Source organism: Nycticebus coucang, chromosome 14 (genome assembly GCF_027406575.1).
Source record: "Nycticebus coucang isolate mNycCou1 chromosome 14, mNycCou1.pri, whole genome shotgun sequence".
In the NCBI taxonomy this organism is placed as follows: domain Eukaryota; kingdom Metazoa; phylum Chordata; class Mammalia; order Primates; family Lorisidae; genus Nycticebus; species Nycticebus coucang.
Window position 1 is genome coordinate 8946705 of NC_069793.1, and position 21018 is coordinate 8967722.

Consider the following 21018-nt stretch of genomic DNA (forward strand, 5'->3'; position numbering starts at 1 on the left):
TCAAGTGCAGTGGATATAACTTATATGGCACCTCTAATTATCCTTTACTTAGTAAGTACCTGTCATAAGATTGTTAACGTTCTCAACCTATACAACTGAAAAAAGGCACTGATGTCTTTATACTTCTCTAATTTTGAAAAAGGCCATTCCTGTGAGCAATGAATCAGATCCTGCCTGATGTTCCAGGCAGGTCCTATCCGTTCCAGCTCTAACTGTTCAGCAACTTCTTGTAATCCACCTTTAAGATTTTTGCAGCTCTTCATGAGGTTCTTCACATCATAAATGACAGGAAAAAATAATGGAAGGATCTCAAAGAAGTCAAGTTCTTCTTCAGACAAGTTAGAGTTGGTCAGGATTTTGATTAAATAGCCAACGTCATAACCACTATAAAATGACAACCATTTGACTCCTTCGCAGAGGACCACTCCCGAAGTCATAAGAAGTTCTGCAAAGTACTGGGTCTCAATTCCTTCCTCCTCGTGTTTCTTAAACTGGATACCAGATGTTGTTAGTAGTTCTATAGAGTCCTGGGCATACATGTCCTCCGTCAAATTAAATTTAAAATTAAATTGCCAACTTGAAGTTCCTGGAGGGTATTCTCCTTGCTCATTCATATGTGTCACTCCTAGCTGAATTATCTTTTTTTTTGTGGTTTTTGGCCGGGGCCGGGTTTGAACCCGCCACCTCCGGCATATGGGACTGGCGCCCTACTCCTTGAGCCACAGGCACCGCCCCAGCTGAATTATCTTTAACAAGTCTACAAACATCGCAATAGTTGGTACTGATAGTCAGCATTGCTCCTGAATTCTCCATTGGGTCTTGCAACCACACCTGGAAACTCGTTGTCCATAGCAACGTAATTATATTTTCGAATAACTTGACGAATTTTCTTCATCTCTTCATCCAGGTTGCAAGCCCAAACTTCACAAAGTCTTTGGCTATGATCTACAGTTGCTGCTGGCATAGTGAGGGCACAAGGGAGCCTAGATGCCAAGCATCAAAATGTTATACTTGATTGAAGATTTTTTTCATAAAATACTTTGTCTTTTATTTATGTACTTGTGTCGTTGAGCTCGTGCTTCTCCTCCTCCTCCTCGCCATAGAGAAAGCACTTGGCGGCGGTAGCGGCAGCAGAAGCCGGTGCCCCATAGACACCCAGCGAAGGGGAAAGGGGAGCGGAAGCTACGTCACACTGTGCTGTGCCGTCGCTTTTCGCCAAGACTTATCTTTTTTATTACTCTCATTGGGGAGGGGAATTGTGGCTTCACAGGGCCTTTAAAGAAAAATTTTGCATATTCTATTCAGTACTGGGTTGTCTTAGTTAAGAAGGTTCTTCAGGCAGTTAAATAGCCAAACTGGCAGAATTGCAAGCCCTGGACAGCTCTCCACGGCCTCCTATTAGACCCTTGTTTTCTCTCCTGCTCTCTTTTAATTCATTGTCCACACAGCAGTTTGAGTCACTTTTTCTTTTTTTCTTTTTGAGACAGAATCTCAGTTTGTTGCCCTGGGTAGAGTGCCGTGGTGTCATAGCTCACAGTAACCTCAGACTCTTGAGCTTAAGTGATCCTCTTGCCTCAACCTCTTGAGTAGCTAGGCCTATGGGCAACACCACACACCTGGCGTTTTTTGTGTTTTTTTTTTTTTTTTTAGAGACAGGGTCTTAGGCTAGTCTGGAACTCCTCAAACTATACACCTACCTTGGCCTCCCAGAGTGCCAGGATTACAGGCATAAGGGCCACTGCACCAGCCCTGAGTCACTTTTTAGAATGTTAATAAGGTCATATCCCTTTCTGTTACAAGCTGGTTGGTAGGGTCCTTTTGCTGTCTGATTTAACCCACATACCTTAGCCCCTGCCCAGTGCCTGCCGACCTCTGCCACCTCTCTGGATCACCATGTTCCCTGGATGCCGGTCTACTATCCCACAGTTGTGCAGAGGCTGTTCCCCACCTTTGCTCTTGTGTCTCCCTCTGCCTGGCTCATGCTTCCCTGGATCATCCAGAGCTGTGCTATTAGGTCTGGATGATCCAGGTCACATGTCACTTTTCCTGACCAACTTCTACCTGCTTTTCCTTGTAGTTCCTCTGTTCATTTATCTGACTTGCTCATACTTAAGCCTTTGCCTCTGGAATGCAAGCCCAGGAGGCCAGGGCTGTGTCTATCCTGGCTGCATGGCCTGTCACTGGCACACACTGGGCACCTACTAATGTTTGTTAAATGAAGGAATAGACACGGGAGAAGGCAGATGAGGCTTATGGGGACCATTCTGCCCTGCCCCACCTCTGATCTCTACCTCCTTCCACCTGCAGCCACCTTCTGGGTGAACCCCCAGTTCAAGATTCAGCTGGAGGAGGCCGATGATCCAGATGACTACGGAGACCGTGAATCAGGCTGCAGCTTCGTGCTGGCTCTCATGCAGAAGCACCGCCGCCGGGAGCGCCGCTTTGGCCGGGACATGGAGACTATCGGCTTTGCTGTCTACGAGGTGAGCCCTGGATCCTCCCCTAGCTCAGGCAGGCTTCTGCTGGGGGCCACCAGCCCATCCCAAGGGAGCTTCCAGGAGACACTTGCCAAAGCCCTCTGACCAGATGGGGACGTGCAGTGCATCCTGTGGAAGAGAAGACTGTGGGATTCATCCTCATCCTCAGAGGATGGGATACTTCTCTGGGAAGAGAAGCTGGCTCAGCTGATACCTGGAAGGTAGCTCCTGCAGTCAGACTTTGGCTCAACTTCAGAGAGAAGAGGGCTATGGGCTGCCCTAGGGGAGTTGGGAGCTCGCTGTCTTGAAAGTGTTAGTGGAGGCTGGCATGGAGGTGTGTGACCAGGACAGCCTCCTAGCCTGGGGAAGGCTGTGCCTCTGTGGCTATAACTTGTGACTCTTGACCTGCACTTGCCCTTCTTCACATACTGTGTTCAAGAAAGGCATAGAAACTTCTGAACCTCCCTGGCCAGGAGAAAGGAAGGCTACAGCCTTGGCCACACCCAGAGCTGCTGGCAGCAGACTGATGTGGACCTTTCGTGTCCCTGGGCTTTAGGACATTTTGGTTGGCCACTCCAGGTGCTGTCCTGGACACTGACTCAGAGCTGAGGCATTTCAAGGACAAAGAGAGCCCTACCTGGGCCCTCCCTCCTAGGATCACTCTCTGATATGGAGACAGGTCTGGGTCCCCAACACCCAGGCCCAAGGCCCTGCCTCTTATCTCCTCATCCTGTCACTCCCCATCTAAGAACTCAGGACCTCTGCCCAGCACACACTCTGTCCTCCACCCCTGGGATGAACGCGCATCTCTAACTTCCCTGTCTCTCTTGCAGGTCCCTCCAGAGGTAGGTGTGGCACCTGACTCACCTGGATTTACATACTCCCAGCATGTGATCTGAGGGAGCCCAGAACGGAGCAGCACAATGACAAATCCACCCTTGCATAGAGAGCTAGACGTCACCTTATTTCACTGCTTGAAAAGTACTTTCCCCTGCCTATTCACGGGCAGAACAAATATTGCTCTCCTGAGGGTTAGAGCAGGTAGTAAGGGAGGGGGCTGGATTTGAACCCTTGTCCTTAGAGCTCCACCCATGCACATGAGGTTCTTCCTGTCTTGCCATCGACACTGAGTAAGTGCTAACTGGGGCAGTCTGGGGCAATGTTGGGATCAGGGTGTTGAGCAGGTTGCTTAAGCTCTGAATCTCAGTGTTGATGTCTGTAAAATGGGCATAACGGCACTGCCACATGGAGCTGTTGGGAGGATTAAATGAGGTGCCAAGTACCTCGCTGCATCTGACCCGGGGACATTCCAAGTAGTGAGAATGTTATTTAAATATGTGCCTTATCTGCATTCAACTGCTCCTCACCTGCATCCTTGCATCAAGTAGGGGAGTGGTTTACAGATGAAAACTGAGGCAAAATGACTTGTCAGGGTGACAAGACTGTGAGTGACTGAGCCATGACCCAGACTTGCAGCCTGGGGTCTGGGTCTGGGGGTGACCCCTAAAGATGAGCTGAGTGGGCAGCTGCAGCCCCACCCCCTCCCTCCCTCCAGCTGGTGGGCCAGCCGGCTGTGCACTTAAAGCGTGACTTCTTCCTGGCCAATGCATCTCGGGCACGCTCAGAGCAGTTCATCAACCTCCGGGAGGTCAGCACGCGCTTCCGCCTACCACCCGGGGAGTATGTCGTGGTACCCTCCACCTTCGAGCCCAACAAAGAGGGCGACTTTGTGCTCCGCTTCTTCTCAGAAAAAAGTGCTGGGACCCAGTGAGTCATGGACTGTTCCCCCTGATGCTCTGTCCTCTCCCACCTTCGGGCCTGGTGCACTGTCCCTAGCTCTGACTGCACTGTCCCCTACTCTGACCAGCCCCTATTTCTTCCCACTTTGCAGGGAGCTGGACGACCAGATCCAGGCCAATCTCCCTGACGAGGTGCGTGGTTTCACCTCATCCCAGGCACCATTCTCTCTCCCTTACCCTGGGTATGTGATGAAAACCTGGGTGTCCGAGACCCTGGGCTCTGGGCTCTGGGCTCCTGGTGGCAAGGCAGATCTTCTCCTGGCAAGGGAATGAGAGTAATCCCTCATCAACCCAGAACTTCACAGCTTGCAAGGACTTGCAATGATAATGGTACACAGTCCCTGAGCTCTCTTTTTGCTGGGTCTGGGCTGAGCACTTCACCTGTGTCATCTCATTTCCTCCCCACGACAACCCAGTCCAGGTACTGTGATGATATCTCCTCTGAGTGAGAAACTCAAGTTGAGAGAGGTTAAGGAACTTGCCTAAGATCATACAGCAAAGATCCAAACCCTTACCTTTCATTACCATGCCAAACTGTATCGCCTTCATTTAGGCCACAAGAGTCCTGGACAGAGGGGCAGGGCAGGGACTAGATCCCCATTTTATGAGTTAGAAAAGTGAGGCCCTGAGAGGTGAAGTGACATGCAGCAAAGGTGTGGTCCCAGCCCTCCCTCTAGCTGCCGGGGGCCCCTTACCTACTCTCTCTCCCTTCTCTGTCCAGCAAGTGCTCTCAGAAGAGGAGATTGATGACAACTTCAAGGCCCTCTTCAGGCAACTGGCAGGGGAGGTAGGTTGGGGTGTGCCATAGTAGGTGGGGCCATAGAGGTGTCTCCCAGGACAGGCGCCATCCTCTCTCTTTCCCCCAGGACATGGAGATCAGCGTCAAGGAGCTTCGGACCATCCTTAACAGGATCATTAGCAAACGTGAGGGTCCCCAAGTGGCTGCTCCACTTTATTTCTTATACCCCCTCCTTTCCTCTCAGTATCAGAATCCCAGCATCGGCTCCCAGGTTGAGCAGAACCCCACTCCTTGGTCTGCCTAGTGGGAGGCTCCTCCACTGCCTTTCTGAGCCAGGTTCCCTGCCATTTTCATCCCAAAGGCCTCATGCTATCCCACTGCTGCCCCATTCCCCCTCCTGAGCTCTGTTTCTTGGTGTCTAGGGCAAAGCTGCCTTCCCCCAGAGATGCACCCCTGGGGCAGGCTGGGTGGTGGCTGGGGGAGCAGAACGATGCTGGCTTCACTCCCTGAGCACACAGCTAAAGGCAGCCACCCCTGGGACCTAGCACCCAAGCACTGCTACCCTTGACCCCTATGATATGCTCCCCTGGCTCAAACTCTCCCTCTTCTTTGAGTCCTGCCACCCCTCGGAGCTTACAGCAAACCCCACCCTGCTGAGTTTTCTTTGACTTCTTTCTATTTAGTACTTTTTTCTTTTTACTTTGGACTAATTTGTGGCTGTCAGGACACTGGCTTGATGCCTAAAATACTTTACCTGTGTTTCCTGGTGATAAGAACAATCCAGCCCACTTCCCCTGCTAGATTTTATATCCCCTGGGCAGGAATCCCATCTCCCTGACTCCATCCCACCCAGCACCCCAGCAAGGGTGGCACAGAAAGCTCGCTGGGTCGAGGGCTTGGAACTGGTTTTTCTTACAGACAAAGACCTGCGGACCAAGGGCTTCAGCCTAGAGTCGTGCCGCAGCATGGTGAATCTCATGGATGTATCCTTTGTTTACTTGTGCCTCCTGAGTGGGGTTTGGGGTGGAGGCATGAGAGAGGCACTGGGTGGCTACCACGTGAACAGCACAGGGACTGGGACAGGCCGTGGGGTGTGGATGGAACAGTGCCCCAGGGTCAGATGCTTTCTGGGGCATCTTCCTCTTGATTGAGAGGGAGAAACTGAGGCACAGGGTTTGCATCAAGAGAAAAGTGGAGCCAGGCCTGGGTTCCTAGTTGGTCCTAAGGCTGTTGTTTCACATCCCTCCCTAGGCCCCTTCATTGCACTCCAGTGCAGACAATGTAGCAAGCCTGGCTGTAGGCTGGCTGCATGGGGCTCCTTCCTGCTGCTTCTGCCCTCCCTTCTCCCCATTTGCTCACTCTTCATGCCTGATCTAAGCTGTGGCGTTTCCTTAATTGCCACCCAGCGGGATGGCAATGGGAAGCTAGGCCTGGTAGAGTTCAACATCCTGTGGAATCGTATCCGGAACTACCTGGTAAGTTGTCCCCACTGGCCAGGCCATCTCTTTCCCTCTGTGGCCGCAGTCACATGGGGGCAGGCTGGTCAGCTGGCACCTGCTCCCTGCCAGCTTTGGGCCTCTCCCCTCCATCCACAGCAACCCAGGATAGGGCTGGGTGGGAAGATAGGGCTGGCTTAGTTGGCCTGGCCCTCACCCTGTGCCCCCTACCCCAGAACATCTTCCGGAAGTTTGACCTGGACAAGTCGGGCAGCATGAGTGCCTACGAGATGCGAATGGCCATCGAGTCTGCAGGTGAGGCCCAGAGGCTAGTGGCACCTTTGGGGCCCAGATGGATGGTCTCACTGCTCCTAGGCTCCAGGCTGCTTCCCTGACAGCTACCCTGGGCAGTGGCATCCACTGACCCATGTCTCTGAGGTGCTAGTGATGATGTGGTAACATCCATCTTTTGTCTTCTCCCGTGGTTACTGATCTAAGTGTTTCATCAGCTTTCTTTCCTCCTCATTGCAGCCTAAGAGGGTACTGGTTTTTATAACATGTCCCTGTTGTGCACATAACAAAAGTGAGGCTCAGAGAGGGAAAGTGACTGACCTCAGGCCTTATAGCCAGGAGAGGCAGAGCCAGGCTACACAGCCTCCAGTGGGAGAGGAGTCCAGGCTCACCCCTGCCTCACCTGCCAGCCCTAAAAGGATGAGGCCAGCGTTCGGGACATACTAAGCCGGATGCCCGTGCCCTCTCTGGCCAGCTCCTGATTTCCTGGCACAACCTGGGCCCTTGTGCTTTCTTTGGGATTGGCCTGTCCAGGAGGCCTTTATGCCTCTTCCCCTGGAGATCCCTCTGCCTCCTGGGGACCCAGCCTCTCTGTCTCCTGTCCTGTTGGGCATGGGCTATGCCTCCTTGACCCTCACTCACTCTCCTGGACCAGGCTTCAAGCTCAACAAGAAGCTGTATGAGCTCATTATCACCCGCTACTCCGAGCCTGACCTGGCTGTTGACTTTGACAACTTTGTGTGCTGCCTAGTGCGGCTGGAGACCATGTTCCGTGAGTGTTCCCAGTTGGCTCCCGCCCTCCAACTCTGTCCCAGACTTGTCCCCTTTGAGCTGGTGGGAATGACAGATGGGTGAATGGCAGGTAGAGGCCAGGGCAGATATAGGCTTGGTCACCTGGAAGCTAAAAGCTAGGAGAATGGGGGAGAGGACGCAAGTGGGGGGCTCCGAAGCAGCAGGAAGGAGTAAAGGGCAGCCTAGGGTGCTGTGGGAAGGTGAAGAGGGTCAGGCAGGAAGAGGGGGCCAGTCCTGGCCCTGTGTAAATGTCCCATTGAGTTATTACCCCATGTCATCTTTTCTTGAACACACAGGATTTTTCAAAACTCTGGACACAGATCTGGATGGAGTTGTGACCTTTGACTTATTTAAGGTGGGAACCTCCCTGGGTCCACAGTGGGGGAAGAGTTTGAGGTGATCAGATTTCCTTGTCTGACCAATCTTCTCCTGTCCCTTCCCAGCAGGGGCCCCGCCTCGAGTCAGCCCTAAAGACCAGGCCATGCCACCTGGGTCCTGGAGGCTGGGGTGGGGAGCCTGGCTCTGGGAAGGGAACCTCTGCAGAGGCCAGCAGCCTGGTCTCCTAGGGGTAGAGGAATAAGCAAGTAGCCTTCCATGAGGGTCCCGGCAGGGGGCAAATATAGGGTAGCTGCTGAGCTGTGGGGCCATGGGCTGGACTCAGGGTTTGGTGGGGAGAAAGACTACGTAAGCCAAGTGGCCATTTCTGCTGCCTGCACCTGACCTGCCTGCTCTCTACCCAACAGTGGTTACAGCTGACCATGTTCGCATGAGGCAGGGCCAGGGGTCCCTTGCTGAGCTCCTCTCTCCTTTTCTGTCTGCCAAGCCACACCTGCCTCGCCATGCCAGGTCATGCCAGCTGCAAGTGCCTTCCTCGGAGCCGAGAGATGTCTACCCTCCTGTCCCCTCCCCTCCTGGTCATGCTGGGTCATCTGCCCTGGGCAGAACTGTGTGGCCCTCCCTACCTGTGCCAGCCTTGGGCTCAGGATGGCCCCCCGGCCCATCCCATCACCACATCAGGAAGGCAGCTTTCGCTTGTCCCTGCCTCAGGACAGCCCCAGGCCCCTCAAGTATCCACATGTGTCTGCTCCCCTCGCTTCAGAGGCCACTCACCCAGCCTGACCCACCTGGCCTCACCTGTGGACTATAAACTGTAACCACTAGCCCTGCACACACTGTAATCCAGGTGTGTGGAGCCCCCTCCTGGCTGGGAGAACCCCCGGGGCTGGAAACACTTATGCCTTCCCGCAGAAGTCAAGGCCCCCTCTCTCCCCTCCAGTCCTGCCCAGCCTGGAGGGTGGTCAGGGCTTTCCTCCCTCATCCTTTTTATATTGGGGATTTTAAAGGGGACTTTTTAGGGACTGTTGTACTTACTGGCTATGGGGGTGCCAGAGGACTAGGCATGGGGTGGGGAGGTCCCATGTTTCCATTCAGAGGAACCCCAAATAATAAAGGAATAAGCCCCACATTTGTCTCTAGAGTATGTTTCACCCCAGCCTGCTCCTGGCCTGTGGGGACAGCTCATGGCCCCTGCTTACCCCTGTTCTCCCACCTCTTCATCTCCTTCATCATGGCCCTGGAGGCTTGCATCACTGCTGGAATACTGGGCATTTGGGTGGTGACATTTTTGGCCCTGGGGCCCTAACTGCAAGGGCAGGGTCACAGCTAAGACCTATGAGGCCCGGCTCAACCACATACCCTGCTCCCAGCCCAGGAAGCCTGACCCCTGCCTTTCCTGCATACTCTGCCCCCTGAGGTGAGGTTCCAGCTGAAACCCAAACCTCTACTTAGCACAAACCTGACCTCCCAGGCAGCTTCCCCAGCACACAAAGCCTCCTTCAGGTCCTCCTGTGTGTGTGTGTGTGTGTGTGTGTTGGGGGTTGCCCTGTGACCCAGATACCTGCAGATTATATAAGCCAATCCAGCCCCCTCTGAGATCCTAGCTTTTCTTACTAGAGATAAGAGGGAAGGTGGTGGAGGGATGGGATGAGGGCACACGTTATGGTGGCATCTGCAGGGCAAAAGCTGAGGAGCAAGCATGGAGATGGAGGCAGAGGCCCCAGTGCCCCAAGTAGCAGGCTGTCTGGACACTTGTCTGCTGTCTTGGGCTTGCATTTTGCCCTTGTCAAAGCAGCATCCTGCTTATTGGACCCTGGGCTGAGTCCTGCTGGGCTCAGTGTCCTTATCAGTAAGGGGAGTGGCTCATCTCTTCCTGGAGCCTGGGTGGGCTTCTGAGGGGCCTGTGGTAGAAGGAGGCAAGGATGGGGTGGAGGGGTGGGGCCTTGCTCAAAGCCTTAGTTGTTCTGTGCATGGCCTGAGTTTGATGAGGGGGTGGCACACCGTGGATCTGGGTAATCTTGGGGCCCTAACCCCTCAAACTCTGACTCTAAGGCTGGTGGGACAGAGAGAGTGGGGTCTTCTCTTGGTTGCCCGACTTGGGGCATTTTTAAAGAACTTTTCTCAAGTGTCACCTGTGCAGCTGAGTTTCTGACTGCTCATGGCGTGGGATAGGGGCAAGAAGTGTAATCACAGGGAACCTGTTATTCTGACCTCTGAGCAAGTAAGCTCCAGCTGCGACTTGGAGCCAAGGGGCAAGACCTATGTTCCATGTACCAAGGCCAGAATGGGGGCTCCTGAAGAAAGGGAAGGTGATCCTGCTGTGCTCACTGCCGGGGTCCTGCCCCTGAGGGCAGCAGGCTGTGAGGTGGCTCTCAGAGAAAGAGAGGAGACCTGGAGACAGAATGGGGGAGAGAAGAGCCCTGCGGATATGGGGACACCCAAACCCTCCTGTGGGGTGTAACTAGAGCCATCTGATACAGAGCACACACACAGGGCATCTGCGGCTCTAGCCCCTGGCCTGTCCCTCCACTTCCCAGAGCCCCTCCCAGCCCCTTTACATAAAGTCCAGCAGGCTGGGCCTCAGATCAGACCCATGGCCATGGCCTTCACAGACTTGCTGGACGCTCTAGGTGGCGTGGGCCGCTTCCAGTTCATCTACACGGCCCTGCTGCTGCTGCCTTGTGGCTTGCTGGCCTGCCACAACTTCCTGCAGAACTTCACAGCTGCTGTGCCCCCCCACCACTGCCGGGGACCCACCAACTACTCTGAGGCCACCACCAATGACTCAGGGGCCTGGCTGAGGGCCACTGTACCCCTGGACCAGCTCGGGGCCCCTGAGCCATGCCAGCGCTTCACCGAGCCTCAGTGGGCCCTCCTGAACCCCAACACCTCCATGCATGGGACAGCCACAGAGAGCTGCAAGGACGGCTGGGTCTATGATCGCAGTGTTTTCCCTTCCACTATCGTGATGGAGGTCAGAGGGGGCCATGTGGCATGGGGGGCTGCTGCAAAGGTAGAGACTGAAGTGTCCCTCTCTCCTCCTGCAGTGGGATCTGGTTTGTGAGGCCCGCACCCTCCGTGACCTCGCCCAGTCCATCTACATGGCTGGAGTCCTGGTGGGGGCTGCCGTGTTTGGCAGCCTGGCAGACAGGTGAGCCGTAGGATGAGGGTCCCAGCACCCCTCGTGGGCAAGGAAACCTCAGGCCTCTACACTAATTTTTCTTAAAGGTTTACTGTGTATCTTTAAATAGGTGACACACATAACACAGGGTTCAAAATTCCAAAAAGTGCAAAGGAGCCCACAAGGAAGCATCTTTGTCTCACTTCTGCCCCTCCCTGCAGTAACTCTCAGAGAGCAGCCTGGTTTCTATGTCTCTCACCAGAGAGGTTTTATGCAGTCAAGCATACGGGTGCCCATGCTCCATTGCCACACTTTTTTTTTTTTTGACAGTCTCACTCTGTCAACTGGGCTATAGTGCCGTGGCATCAGCCTAGCTCCCTGCAACCGCAGACGCCTGTGCTCAAGTGATCCTCCTGCCTCAGCCTCCCAAGTAGCTGAGACTACAGGCATATACCACAAAGCTCATTTTTTAGTAGAGACAGAGTCTTCCTCTTGCTCAGGCTGCTCTCAACTCCTGAGCTCAAGAGATCCTCTCCACTCAGCTTTCCAGAGTACTAGGAAGAGTGAGCCACTGCTCCTGGCCTGTCCCCACATTTTATACAAAAGCTGGAACACTCCACATAAGATCCTGCACCTTTTTCTTTTTTTTTTTTTGAGACAGTCTCACTATGCCGCCCTCAGTAGTGTCGTGGCGTTGCAGCTCACAGTAACCTCAAACTCTTGGGCTTAAGCAGTTCTCTTGCCTCAGCCTCCAGAGTAGCTGAGATTACAGGCACCCACCACAACACCTGGCTATTTTTTTTGTTGCAGTTGTCATTGTTGTTTAGCCGGCCTGGGCCGGGTTTGAACCCGCCAGCCTGGTTATATGTGGCTGGCACTGTAACCACTGTGCTGTGGACGCCGAGCCAGCACCTGTCTTTTTCTTCACTTTGAAGGCCTCTCTTATTCCTTCAGAAAGAGCTTTCCTGTCCTTCTTAATATCCGCACTGCATCCTGCTGCATGAATGAGCCAGAACTAACCCCAACTGAAACCTACTAATGGACAGCGACAGGCAGGTGGCTGGCTCTGCTGAAGTCCACTGACCTCCGTGCCCCTTCCCCTTTCTTCTCTGCTTTCTCTCCCCTTCCCTCTCCCTCTCTCCTCTTCCCTCTCTTCTGCCCCTCTTCTCCCAGTTCAGGTTTTGGGAACCCTCTTGGATTCCAGACTCCATACCCTGGAGTGCAGTGGCTCCCAGTTCTGCATGCCTCAAGCCCCGCACAGGTGGCTCTGTCATGACACTCATCACACTGTGTCCTGACATATCCTGGTCTTTCTATGTGTGAGCTTGTATCTTATCCAGAGTATCTTGCATGTCACCAGCCCCCAGCTCAGGCCTGTCCCTTAGAGGTGGTCAGTGAACATTTGTGTAACGTGAATGAGTAAATGAATGAATGAATGGATAGAGACATGAACAAACACATGACTAAGGAACGAGTGTGTTGTGGGTGTGTAGAAATGAAATGCTTCCCCCTTCTCAGCCTGCTGCCCTCCTAGCCAAGCAGTGCCCAGACCAGATGGGATAACCCTGCCACCCTGGCCTCGATTCCTCTGGGCCTGGCCACCCTCATCCCATGCCAGTCTCCTTGGTGAGACCACACAAAGACCTGGCCCTGGTCCTGCTCCCATAGCCTGGGACTGGTGAAGCACTCGCCCCCCGGGAGCTCTGATTTGAGGTGTCCTTCTCCCCAGCAGCCACACCCTCTCTGGGTCTTTGTGGGAATCCTTGTCCTCCCTGACCCTGGAATAAATCTCTTCATCTCCAATTTCCTCTACATCATAACCCTCCCTTTCTGGCCAACCTGTGCCACCAGTCCTGGGTCCCAATTGCTGTGAGCTCGTTTTGGAGGGGTGGCTTTCACAGGCACCCCAGCTTCCCCTTGTCTGCGGCAAGGTCAGACACAGGCTGCTGCTTTGGCCTCTGGGGTGCCACTGCCGCCTTCAGAACCTTAATGCCTGTGCCTGTCCCCTGGCTCAGGCTGGGCCGCAAAGGCCCCCTGATCTGGTCGTACCTACAGCTGGCAGTTTCGGGGGCTGCCACGGCGTACTTCGGCTCCTTCAGTGCCTACTGTGCCTTCCGGTTCCTGATGGGCATGACCTTCTCTGGCATCATCCTCAACTCCCTCTCACTGGGTGAGTCCAGCTGCAGAGGGGCTGGGAAGGCTGGGGCTGGGGAGGAAGGGGGAAGTGGCAGCCCCTCATCAACCTCTTTCTTATTTCATTTTGTTGGGATTCTCACCCAGCATCCTCAACTCCAACAAGAGTCCTTGGCTTGGGAGACTTGGGATCATGGCCCTGTGGCAGCGGACAGGGACCCTAGACAGCCTTTACCCTGGTTTGGGTTTCAGTTCACTCATCTGCAAACTGAGAGGTTTAGGTTTGTTTCATTTGTGATATAGCTAACAACAACACTCACTAAGCGCCCATTGTGTGCCGGGCTTAGTGTGGGGCCATGGAGGGCACCAGCACACAGAGAGGAGAGAGCCATGGAGGTCCCTGAAATTGTGTGGATCTAAGAAGGGCAAGTTCACCTGGGCTGCAAAGGCCAGTGATTCCTTAGGTCCACGGTGGAGACCCAGCTCCAGCCAGAGGGTCAGCCCCCAAGCAACAAGGGACAGAGATGGTCTTCACTCCAGGCTTGTTCCAGGCAGCTCCTAGGCGGTCCTAGAAGAGAACACTGCAGGGCTATAGGCGGCCCTCCCCAGACACAGACCTGCCACCTGCCTGTGCCTCACTTTAACTACTTAGCTTGCTCCTTGAGACACTACCAGACCTCAAAACTGCCACCTCCTCCACTGTCCAAAGACAGAATAGGTCTTTCACTTCACAGCTGAAGGGAAAATCTTGGGGCTGGAGAACCAGGACACACCAGGCCAGTGCACCTGACCTCTCTCCCTCTCCTAGTGGGCTCTGAGCAGGTCTCAGTCTACTCAGAATTCTGCAGGATGGGCATCCAGACGTCCAAGGTTTATCTTGTGCTAGAAAGGCCTCCAGCATCTATACACACACACCCCTTTCAGAGACTTCTCAGCCTCTTAACACCCCCAAAGGCTGGACAGCTCAGCTATAAGGACGTCTTTGTAGCTTTGTAGAGACCCCTCAGGTGCCCTATCTTGCGTCTTGATTCTTCCACTTGACAATGTTGTCATTGGCTCATTGTCAATGAAGGGCCTCCTGTGTGCTTGGTGAGCTTCTATGTGTCACGTGCCTCGAAGCAGCAGTGAACAAGGACCCCTGCTCCTGGAGGCCATTGGGAAGGTGGATGATAAACATCACAAATAAGCAAATCGCATGTATGGCAGATGGTGGTAAGTGCTACAGAGGAAAACTGAGGCCCAGGCTCAGCGCCTGTAGCACAGGGGTTACGGCGCCAGCCACATACACCGAGGCTGGAAGGTTCAAACCCGGCCCAGGCCAGCTAAGCAACAATGACAACTGCAACAGAAAAACAGCCAGGCATTGTGGCAGGTGCCCATAGTCCCAGGCATCTACTTGGAAGGCTACTTGGGAGGCTGAGGCAAGAGAATCACTTAAGTCCAAGAGTTTGAGTTTGCTGTGAACTGTGACACCACAGCAGTCCACCAAGGGCAACATAGTAAGGCTCTGTCACAAAAACAAAACAAAACTGAGGCCTAGAAAGGAGATAAGAATGACCCAGGTGGAGGAGAGGGAGCTGCTGTTCTCATTAAAGTAGTCAGGGAAAGAGCTTACTGCAAAGGTATCATTTTCGAGCAAAATTTGAAGGAGTTGAGGAAATGAGCCCTGCAGACCTCAAAACTGCCACCTCCTCCACTGTCCAAAGACAGAATAGGTCTTTCACTTCACAGCTAAAGGGAAAATCTTGGGGCTGGAGAACCAGGACACACCAGGCCAGTGCATGGTCTGGGCCATGCTCTGGGGTAGAGCATTCCAGGCAGAAGGAACTACTGGAAAGGCCCTGGGGGAGAGTGTGTTCAGGATCAAGAAAGAGGAGGTCATTTTGGCTGGCATCCCATGGGAGAGGAGTACAGGTCAGATCAGGGAGCGGGGGTCAGGTCCTGTGGGACCTTGTAGGCATTTGAGAATTTCCACCTCTTTTTTTTTTTTTTTGTAGAGACAGAGTCTCACTGTACCGCCCTCGGGTAGAGTGCCATGGCGTCACACGGCTCACAGCAACCTCTAACTCTTGGGCTTACGTGATTGTCTTGCCGCAGCCTCCTGAGCAGCTGGGACTACAGGCGCCCGCCACAACACCCAGCTATTTTTATTTTGTTGCTGTTGCAGTTTGGCTGGGGCTGAGTTTGAACCCGCCACCCTCGGCATATGGGGCCGGCGCCCTACTCACTGAGCCACAGGCGCCGCCCATCTCTTTTTTTTTTTTTTTTTAGAGGCAGACTTTCATTTTGTTACCCTCGGTAGAGTGCTGTGGCGTCATAGCTCACCGCAACCTCCAGCTCTTGGGCTTAGGTGATTGTCTTGCCTCAGCCTCTGGAGTAGCTGGGACCACAGGCGCCCGCCAGAACGCCCCGCTATTTTTTTGTTGCAGTTTGGCTGGGGCCGGGTTTGAACCCGCCACCCTCGGTATATGGGGCCAGTGCCCTACTCACTGAGCCACAGGCGCCACCCCCGCCTTTTTTTTTTTTTTTAAAGACAGAATCTCTCTCTGTAGCCCTACGGTTGAGTGCCATGATGTCATCAGAGTTCATAACAACCTCAAACTTTTGATCTCAGGTGATCCTCTTGCCTCAGCCTCCCAAGTAGCTGGGACTACAGGTGTACAGGCACTGCCATGATGACCAGTTAGTTTTTCTATTGTTAGTAGAGATGGGGGTCTTGCTCTTACTCAGGCTGGTCTTGAACTCCTGAATGAGTCAAGAGCCCCTGGAGGATTCTGAGCTGAGGAGAGACCTGATCTGATTCAGGATTTGAGATTTGACAAGATCCTTCTGGCTGCCACATGACACCTGTGTAGCCAAGCCCTCACCTGGCCCTATGAAGGGTTGAGATGTGCCATGATTGAGACGTGTTGGGACTTGTTAGAACAGAAGCAGGGTGGTCAGTGAAGAGGCTCCTGCTGACCTGAAGTGGGCCAGGGCAGTGATAGCAGGTCGGAATCTGGCTCAGTTCTGAAGGTAGAGCCAAGGGGATTTGCTGACGAGTCGGACACAACACCTCCTTGCTCATTGGAAAGAAGTCTCCTCGTTAATCCCTTATGGCTACCTTGTAAGAGTGTGTTAACCAGTCCCTGTGGATGGACATTTAGGTTGTTCCAAGTTTTGCTATTCACAAAAATTTGGGGGGTTTTTGTTTATTTTTGTCCTTACAACAGATTGGGCACTTTTGCTCAGGTTCCTTTCAGCTTGTTGGTGGCTTTCCCATTGATTTGTGAGAAGTCTTAATATCAGGGATATTAGCTCTTTATCTGTTGAGTTACAAATATGTTTTGCCTTTTTGTTTTTCTTTTTGCTGACATTATGGTTTTGCTTATGGTGCTTTTGTTTTGTTTCAATCCAGACTTTTTTATTTTTATAAATTTAAATTTGTTAACCTTCTCTTTTATTGCTTCTGGGTTTTGTGACATTCTTGGAAAAGCCTTTCCCCACTTCAAGACTGAAAAATAATTTAGCATGATTTCTTCTAACATTTTTGCAGTACTATGGTTTATATTTAGTTCTTCAATGCACCTAGACTATATCTGGGTAAAAGGAGTGAAGTAGGAGGGCGGCGCCTGTGGCTCAGTGAGTAGGGCGCCGGCCCCATATGCCGAGGGTGGCTGGTTCAAACCCAGCCCCGGCCAAACTGCAACAACAAAAAAAATAGCCGGGTGCTGTGGCGGGCACCTGTAGTCCCAGCTACTCGGGAGGCTGAGGCAAGAGAATCGCTTAAGCCCAGGAGCTGGAGGTTGCTGTGAGCTGTGTGATGCCACGGCACTCTACCAAGGGGCATAAAGTGAGACTCTGTCTCTACAAAAAAAAAAAAAGGAGTGAAGTAGGGACATCTTTGCCTGTGTCTCAGTGGGTCTTCAGAATGTGACCAAGAATGAGTTTAAGTAACCAGAGTCACGAAAAAGAGGGCGGGATGACGTGGACAGCCAAGTGGGTAGCTGAATCCCACCGAGAATGTTGCCCTTTTCTCTGCAGTGGTAGAGTGGATGCCCACCCGGGGCAGGACCGTGGCAGGTGTCTTGCTGGGGTACTCCTTCACCATGGGCCAGATCATCCTGGCCGGGATGGCCTACCTGATTCGCCCCTGGCGGTGGCTGCAATTTGCTGTCTCTGCCCCTTTCCTGATCTTTTTCCTCTATTCCTGGTATGTCCTGAGCAGAGAGGGGGGAGGGTGTACCTGTGTAGCCACGCCCTCACCTGGCCCTAGGAAGGGTTGAGATGTGCAGTGACTGAGACTTGCTAGGGACACAAAAGACAGCAGGTCTCATGGGCCACAGGCTCACATGCTCATGAATGCCTCTGGGAAGCTCTAATAAAATCCCTTATAGTAATGTGGGACTCCAGAACATACCAAGTGCTTTGCCTTCATCAGCTCCTTTGTACCTCACTACAACCCAATGGCACTTTATACGAGGGGAACTGAGACAGACCAGAGAGAGCCCATAACTTATTCAGGGCCACACAGCTGAGGTCAGCACCAGCTTCAAAATCGAGTCTGTTGAAGTCATCAGTCATCTGTAGACTCTGAGTACCCTTCAGTGAGTAAGTCTCTGAATGATGTCCTGCAAGAAAAAGGAAGCCAGCATGTCCCCAAGTCTTCCTGATTCTGCAGACAGAAGGACAATTCATATTTTTTAGGAGCTAGAAGAAAGTGGACCAATGTGTATTTGGGTTTAGGGACCAGAAGGAACTCCACCCAGCCCTGGATTCTTCTTCCTCCTCTTACTCCCAGGTGGCTTCCAGAGTCATCCCGCTGGCTCCTCCTTCACGGCAAGTCCCAGTTAGCTATGCAGAACCTGCGCAAGGTGGCTGCAGTGAATGGGAGAAAGGAGGAAGGGGAAAGGCTGACCAAGGAGGTAAGCAGGACGGAGGAAGGAGGGAAGGAACAGTCTCCTACTAGCATTTAGTGGCTTCCCAGAATTCACCTGCCATTCAGGTGTAGGGTTGGAAATAAACATGACAGGTAGAGTTCTGGTGTGAGAAAGATGTTGTTTAAGCACTGAATGGCTGTGTGATCTGGGATGAATAATTGAACTGCTTTGTTCACTAGTCTATCCATGTGTGCAATGAGGAAATAATCTCACCAACAATGACATGCAGTTGAAATTTTAATCAAATATTAAGATAAAAATATTAGTGATCATAAAATAAAATTATTGGAGAATCAATAACAAACATACCATTGATTATAATTCCATTTATTATAAGATGGTTAACAATTATTATCAGTAAGAAACATTTACTGAGAGCCATGCCAAGCACTATGCTAAGGGCATTACATAGTCTCATTTAATGCCTAATTTGCCAGTGAGGAAACTGAATGTGGACAGGCCAGATAACTTGCCTGAAAACACACAGCAGGCAAGAATCACTTGCAGCCCCAGCTCTTATCTATTTCCAGTCTATACCAGGAAAGGGGGGGGGGGCTCCAGAACCTTAGGAGTATTGGGGCTTACGCTTGGAGCCTCAGCTTCATCTCAGATTCCTGGGAACAACCCATCAAGGGCTATCAGTCCTGGGATGGAAAGGTGATTCGGCCATCTTCCTGGAGACCTCATCCCCAGCTGGCCTCCTCCTGCAGGATTGTAGGGTCCCAGATCCCTTGCTTCCCTGAACAGACTTCCCTCACTCAGGTGGTGAACTCCTACATCCAGAGCGAGTTTGCAAGTGTCCGCACCTCCAACTCGATCCTGGACCTTTTCCGAACCCCAGCCATTCGAAGGGTCACATGCTGTCTCATGGTGGTCTGGTAGGTCTTTAACCTGAGGCAGGGCATGCTCTCAGCCCCTGCTGACAAACTCTGTTCTGAAATACTCTTAATGTAATGAGCATGTGAGCCTTATAACTTTGGTCTTATCCCATACTGTTGTTCTAGCACTTGGCCTCTACTGGGTACTGAGATGTGATGACAGATGAGCCATTGTGCTGACCTAGGAACCCCACATCTGAATCACGGGTCTCACAGGGGTGGGTAGGAGGGTATTGGAATGCACCTTAGCCCATCCTGATATGCCCTTGGGCCTTTCTAGGGGATTCTAGGAAGTGTTCCACTCTAGAAAAGCACATCTGGATCAAGAAGGGGACAGACAGGGAAACAGTAATTTCTACCTAGTGTGACAAGTATCCCAACAGCAGTTCTCCTGGTTGGGGCTGCTGAAGGATTCATGCAGGAGATAGCATTCGAGTGGGTTTTAAAAGATGGCTAATCGAGTTTGCAAGGTGGGGAGGAAGGAATTCCTAGCAGGTTCATAGGCATGAGGATGTGAAATGGATAAAAAACACACAAGCAACCCACAGGTAGTAGCACCACCAGCTGGAAGCTGGCCTGTCCTAAGGGGGAGGGGCTGATACAAACCGAATGTCTTATTTCATTCTTCTGGATTTCCTGGACATTTAAATAATTGGGGTTGATATTTATGAAGCAGGAAATGCAGGCAATGGCTTACTATTTGTTCTCTGGGGCAGACCTGGCACTCCCCTTTAGTAGTTACCAGCTGGACTCTTAGGCCAGCCTACCCATGTGACCTGAGCATGTTGGCCAGCCTCTCAGTGCCTCAGTTTCCTCTTAAGGTCCTTGAGAGGATTAACAGATTTGTAAAGCACTCAAACTACACATTATTCCTGGGAAGTCTCTGGTAAACAGTCTATTGGACCCGGCGCCATGGCTCTAGCACTCTGGGAGGCCAAAGCGGGTGGACTGCTTGAGCTCAGAGGTTTGAGACCAGCCTGAGCAAGAGTGAGACCATGTCTCTAAAAAAAAATCAACCTGCGTTGTGGCAGGCGCCTATAGTCCCAGCTACTTGGGAGGCTGAGGCAAGAGAATCACTTGAGCCCAAGAGTTGGAGGTTGCTGTGAGCTGTGACGCTATAGCACTCTATCCAGGTTGACATAGTGAGACTCTGTCTCAAAAAAAAAAAAAAAAAAGAGTCTTTATTATCAGGTTGGATTTGGGGTTGTGCCCCCTGTGCATTGGGAAGGTGGGACAAGGCCCCACGCTGAAGGCCACCTGGGAAGTTCCTACGAATCCCAGTTGGGGGAGGAGATGTCTCTCACTGCGTCTCCCTGGGCTCGCCCTCCGCCCCACACACCTCTTCCCGCTAGAAAGAAACAGATCATGGGTTTTAAAATTCCAGAGTTGAAAGTTCTCTCTTGGACCCTACTGGAAAGAGTAAGGCCCATTTTTGTTAACAAGAAAGTGACTCAAGGCCGGGTGGCTCACGCTTGTAATCCTAGCACTCTGGGAGGCCAAGGCAGGTGGATCGGCTGAGCTCAGAAATTGAGACCAGCCTGAGCAAGAGCGAGATCACTGTCTCTAAAAAAATAGGGGAGCGGGCGGCTCCTGTGGCTCAGTGAGTAGGGCGCCAGCCCCATATGCCGAGGGTGGCGGGTTCAAACCCAGCCCCGGCCAAACTGCAACCAAAAAATAGCCGGGCGTTGTGGCGGGCGCCTGTAGTCCCAGCTGCTCGGGAGGCTGAGGCAAGAGAATCGCGTAAGCCCAAGAGTTAAGAGGTTGCTGTGAGCCGTGTGACACCACGGCACTCTACCTGAGGGCGGTACAGTGAGACTCGGTCTCTACAAAAAAAAAAAAAAATAGAGGAGCGTTGTGGCCGGCGCCTGTAGTTCCAGCTGCTTGGGAGGCTGAGGCAAGGGGATCACTTGAGCCCAAGAGTTTGAGGTTACTGTGAGCTGTGATGCCACTGCACTCTACCCAGGGCAACAAAGTGAGACTGTCTCAAAGAAAAAAAAAGCGACTCTGCAGCAATCCAGACTCCGTCGGCAGGTGGGGCAATTCCCCTGCGCTAGCCTGTCCCCAGGGATCGGGTTCCCAGCGGGGCTCCCCACCCGC

At 52.5% G+C, this 21018-nt stretch overlaps 3 protein-coding genes and 1 pseudogene across 5 annotated transcripts in view; 2 read left to right on the plus strand and 2 right to left on the minus strand.

Moving 5' to 3' along the window:
* Positions 1–8997, plus strand: part of CAPN1 (calpain 1) — a 28601-nt gene extending 19604 nt beyond the window's left edge. For all 3 annotated transcript variants that reach the window (XM_053561011.1, XM_053561012.1, XM_053561010.1), the window contains exons 11-22: positions 2308–2483; positions 3311–3322; positions 4033–4244; positions 4369–4408; positions 4998–5063; positions 5143–5200; positions 5934–5998; positions 6422–6490; positions 6688–6766; positions 7398–7514; positions 7831–7889; positions 8278–8997. In XM_053561011.1, the coding sequence (XP_053416986.1) occupies positions 2308–2483; positions 3311–3322; positions 4033–4244; positions 4369–4408; positions 4998–5063; positions 5143–5200; positions 5934–5998; positions 6422–6490; positions 6688–6766; positions 7398–7514; positions 7831–7889; positions 8278–8304 (980 nt within the window). In that variant the 3' untranslated portion in view covers positions 8305–8997. The remainder of the gene's footprint in view (positions 1–2307; positions 2484–3310; positions 3323–4032; positions 4245–4368; positions 4409–4997; positions 5064–5142; positions 5201–5933; positions 5999–6421; positions 6491–6687; positions 6767–7397; positions 7515–7830; positions 7890–8277) is intronic.
* FAU (FAU ubiquitin like and ribosomal protein S30 fusion) overlaps positions 1–10204 on the minus strand; it is an 86548-nt gene extending 76344 nt beyond the window's left edge. Inside the window, exon 1 of the mRNA XM_053561044.1 lies at positions 10194–10204. The gene's annotated coding sequence lies outside the window, so the exon portion shown is untranslated. The remainder of the gene's footprint in view (positions 1–10193) is intronic.
* On the minus strand, positions 117–964 carry LOC128564941 (CCR4-NOT transcription complex subunit 7-like; annotated as a pseudogene).
* A 265-nt stretch (positions 10205–10469) lies between the features above and the next one.
* The window catches only part of LOC128564923 (solute carrier family 22 member 20), a 30294-nt gene continuing 19745 nt past the window's right edge, over positions 10470–21018 (plus strand). The window contains exons 1-6 of the mRNA XM_053561019.1: positions 10470–10844; positions 10918–11021; positions 13007–13161; positions 17148–17316; positions 17905–18028; positions 18806–18921. Of these exons, the coding sequence (XP_053416994.1) occupies positions 10470–10844; positions 10918–11021; positions 13007–13161; positions 17148–17316; positions 17905–18028; positions 18806–18921 (1043 nt within the window). The remainder of the gene's footprint in view (positions 10845–10917; positions 11022–13006; positions 13162–17147; positions 17317–17904; positions 18029–18805; positions 18922–21018) is intronic.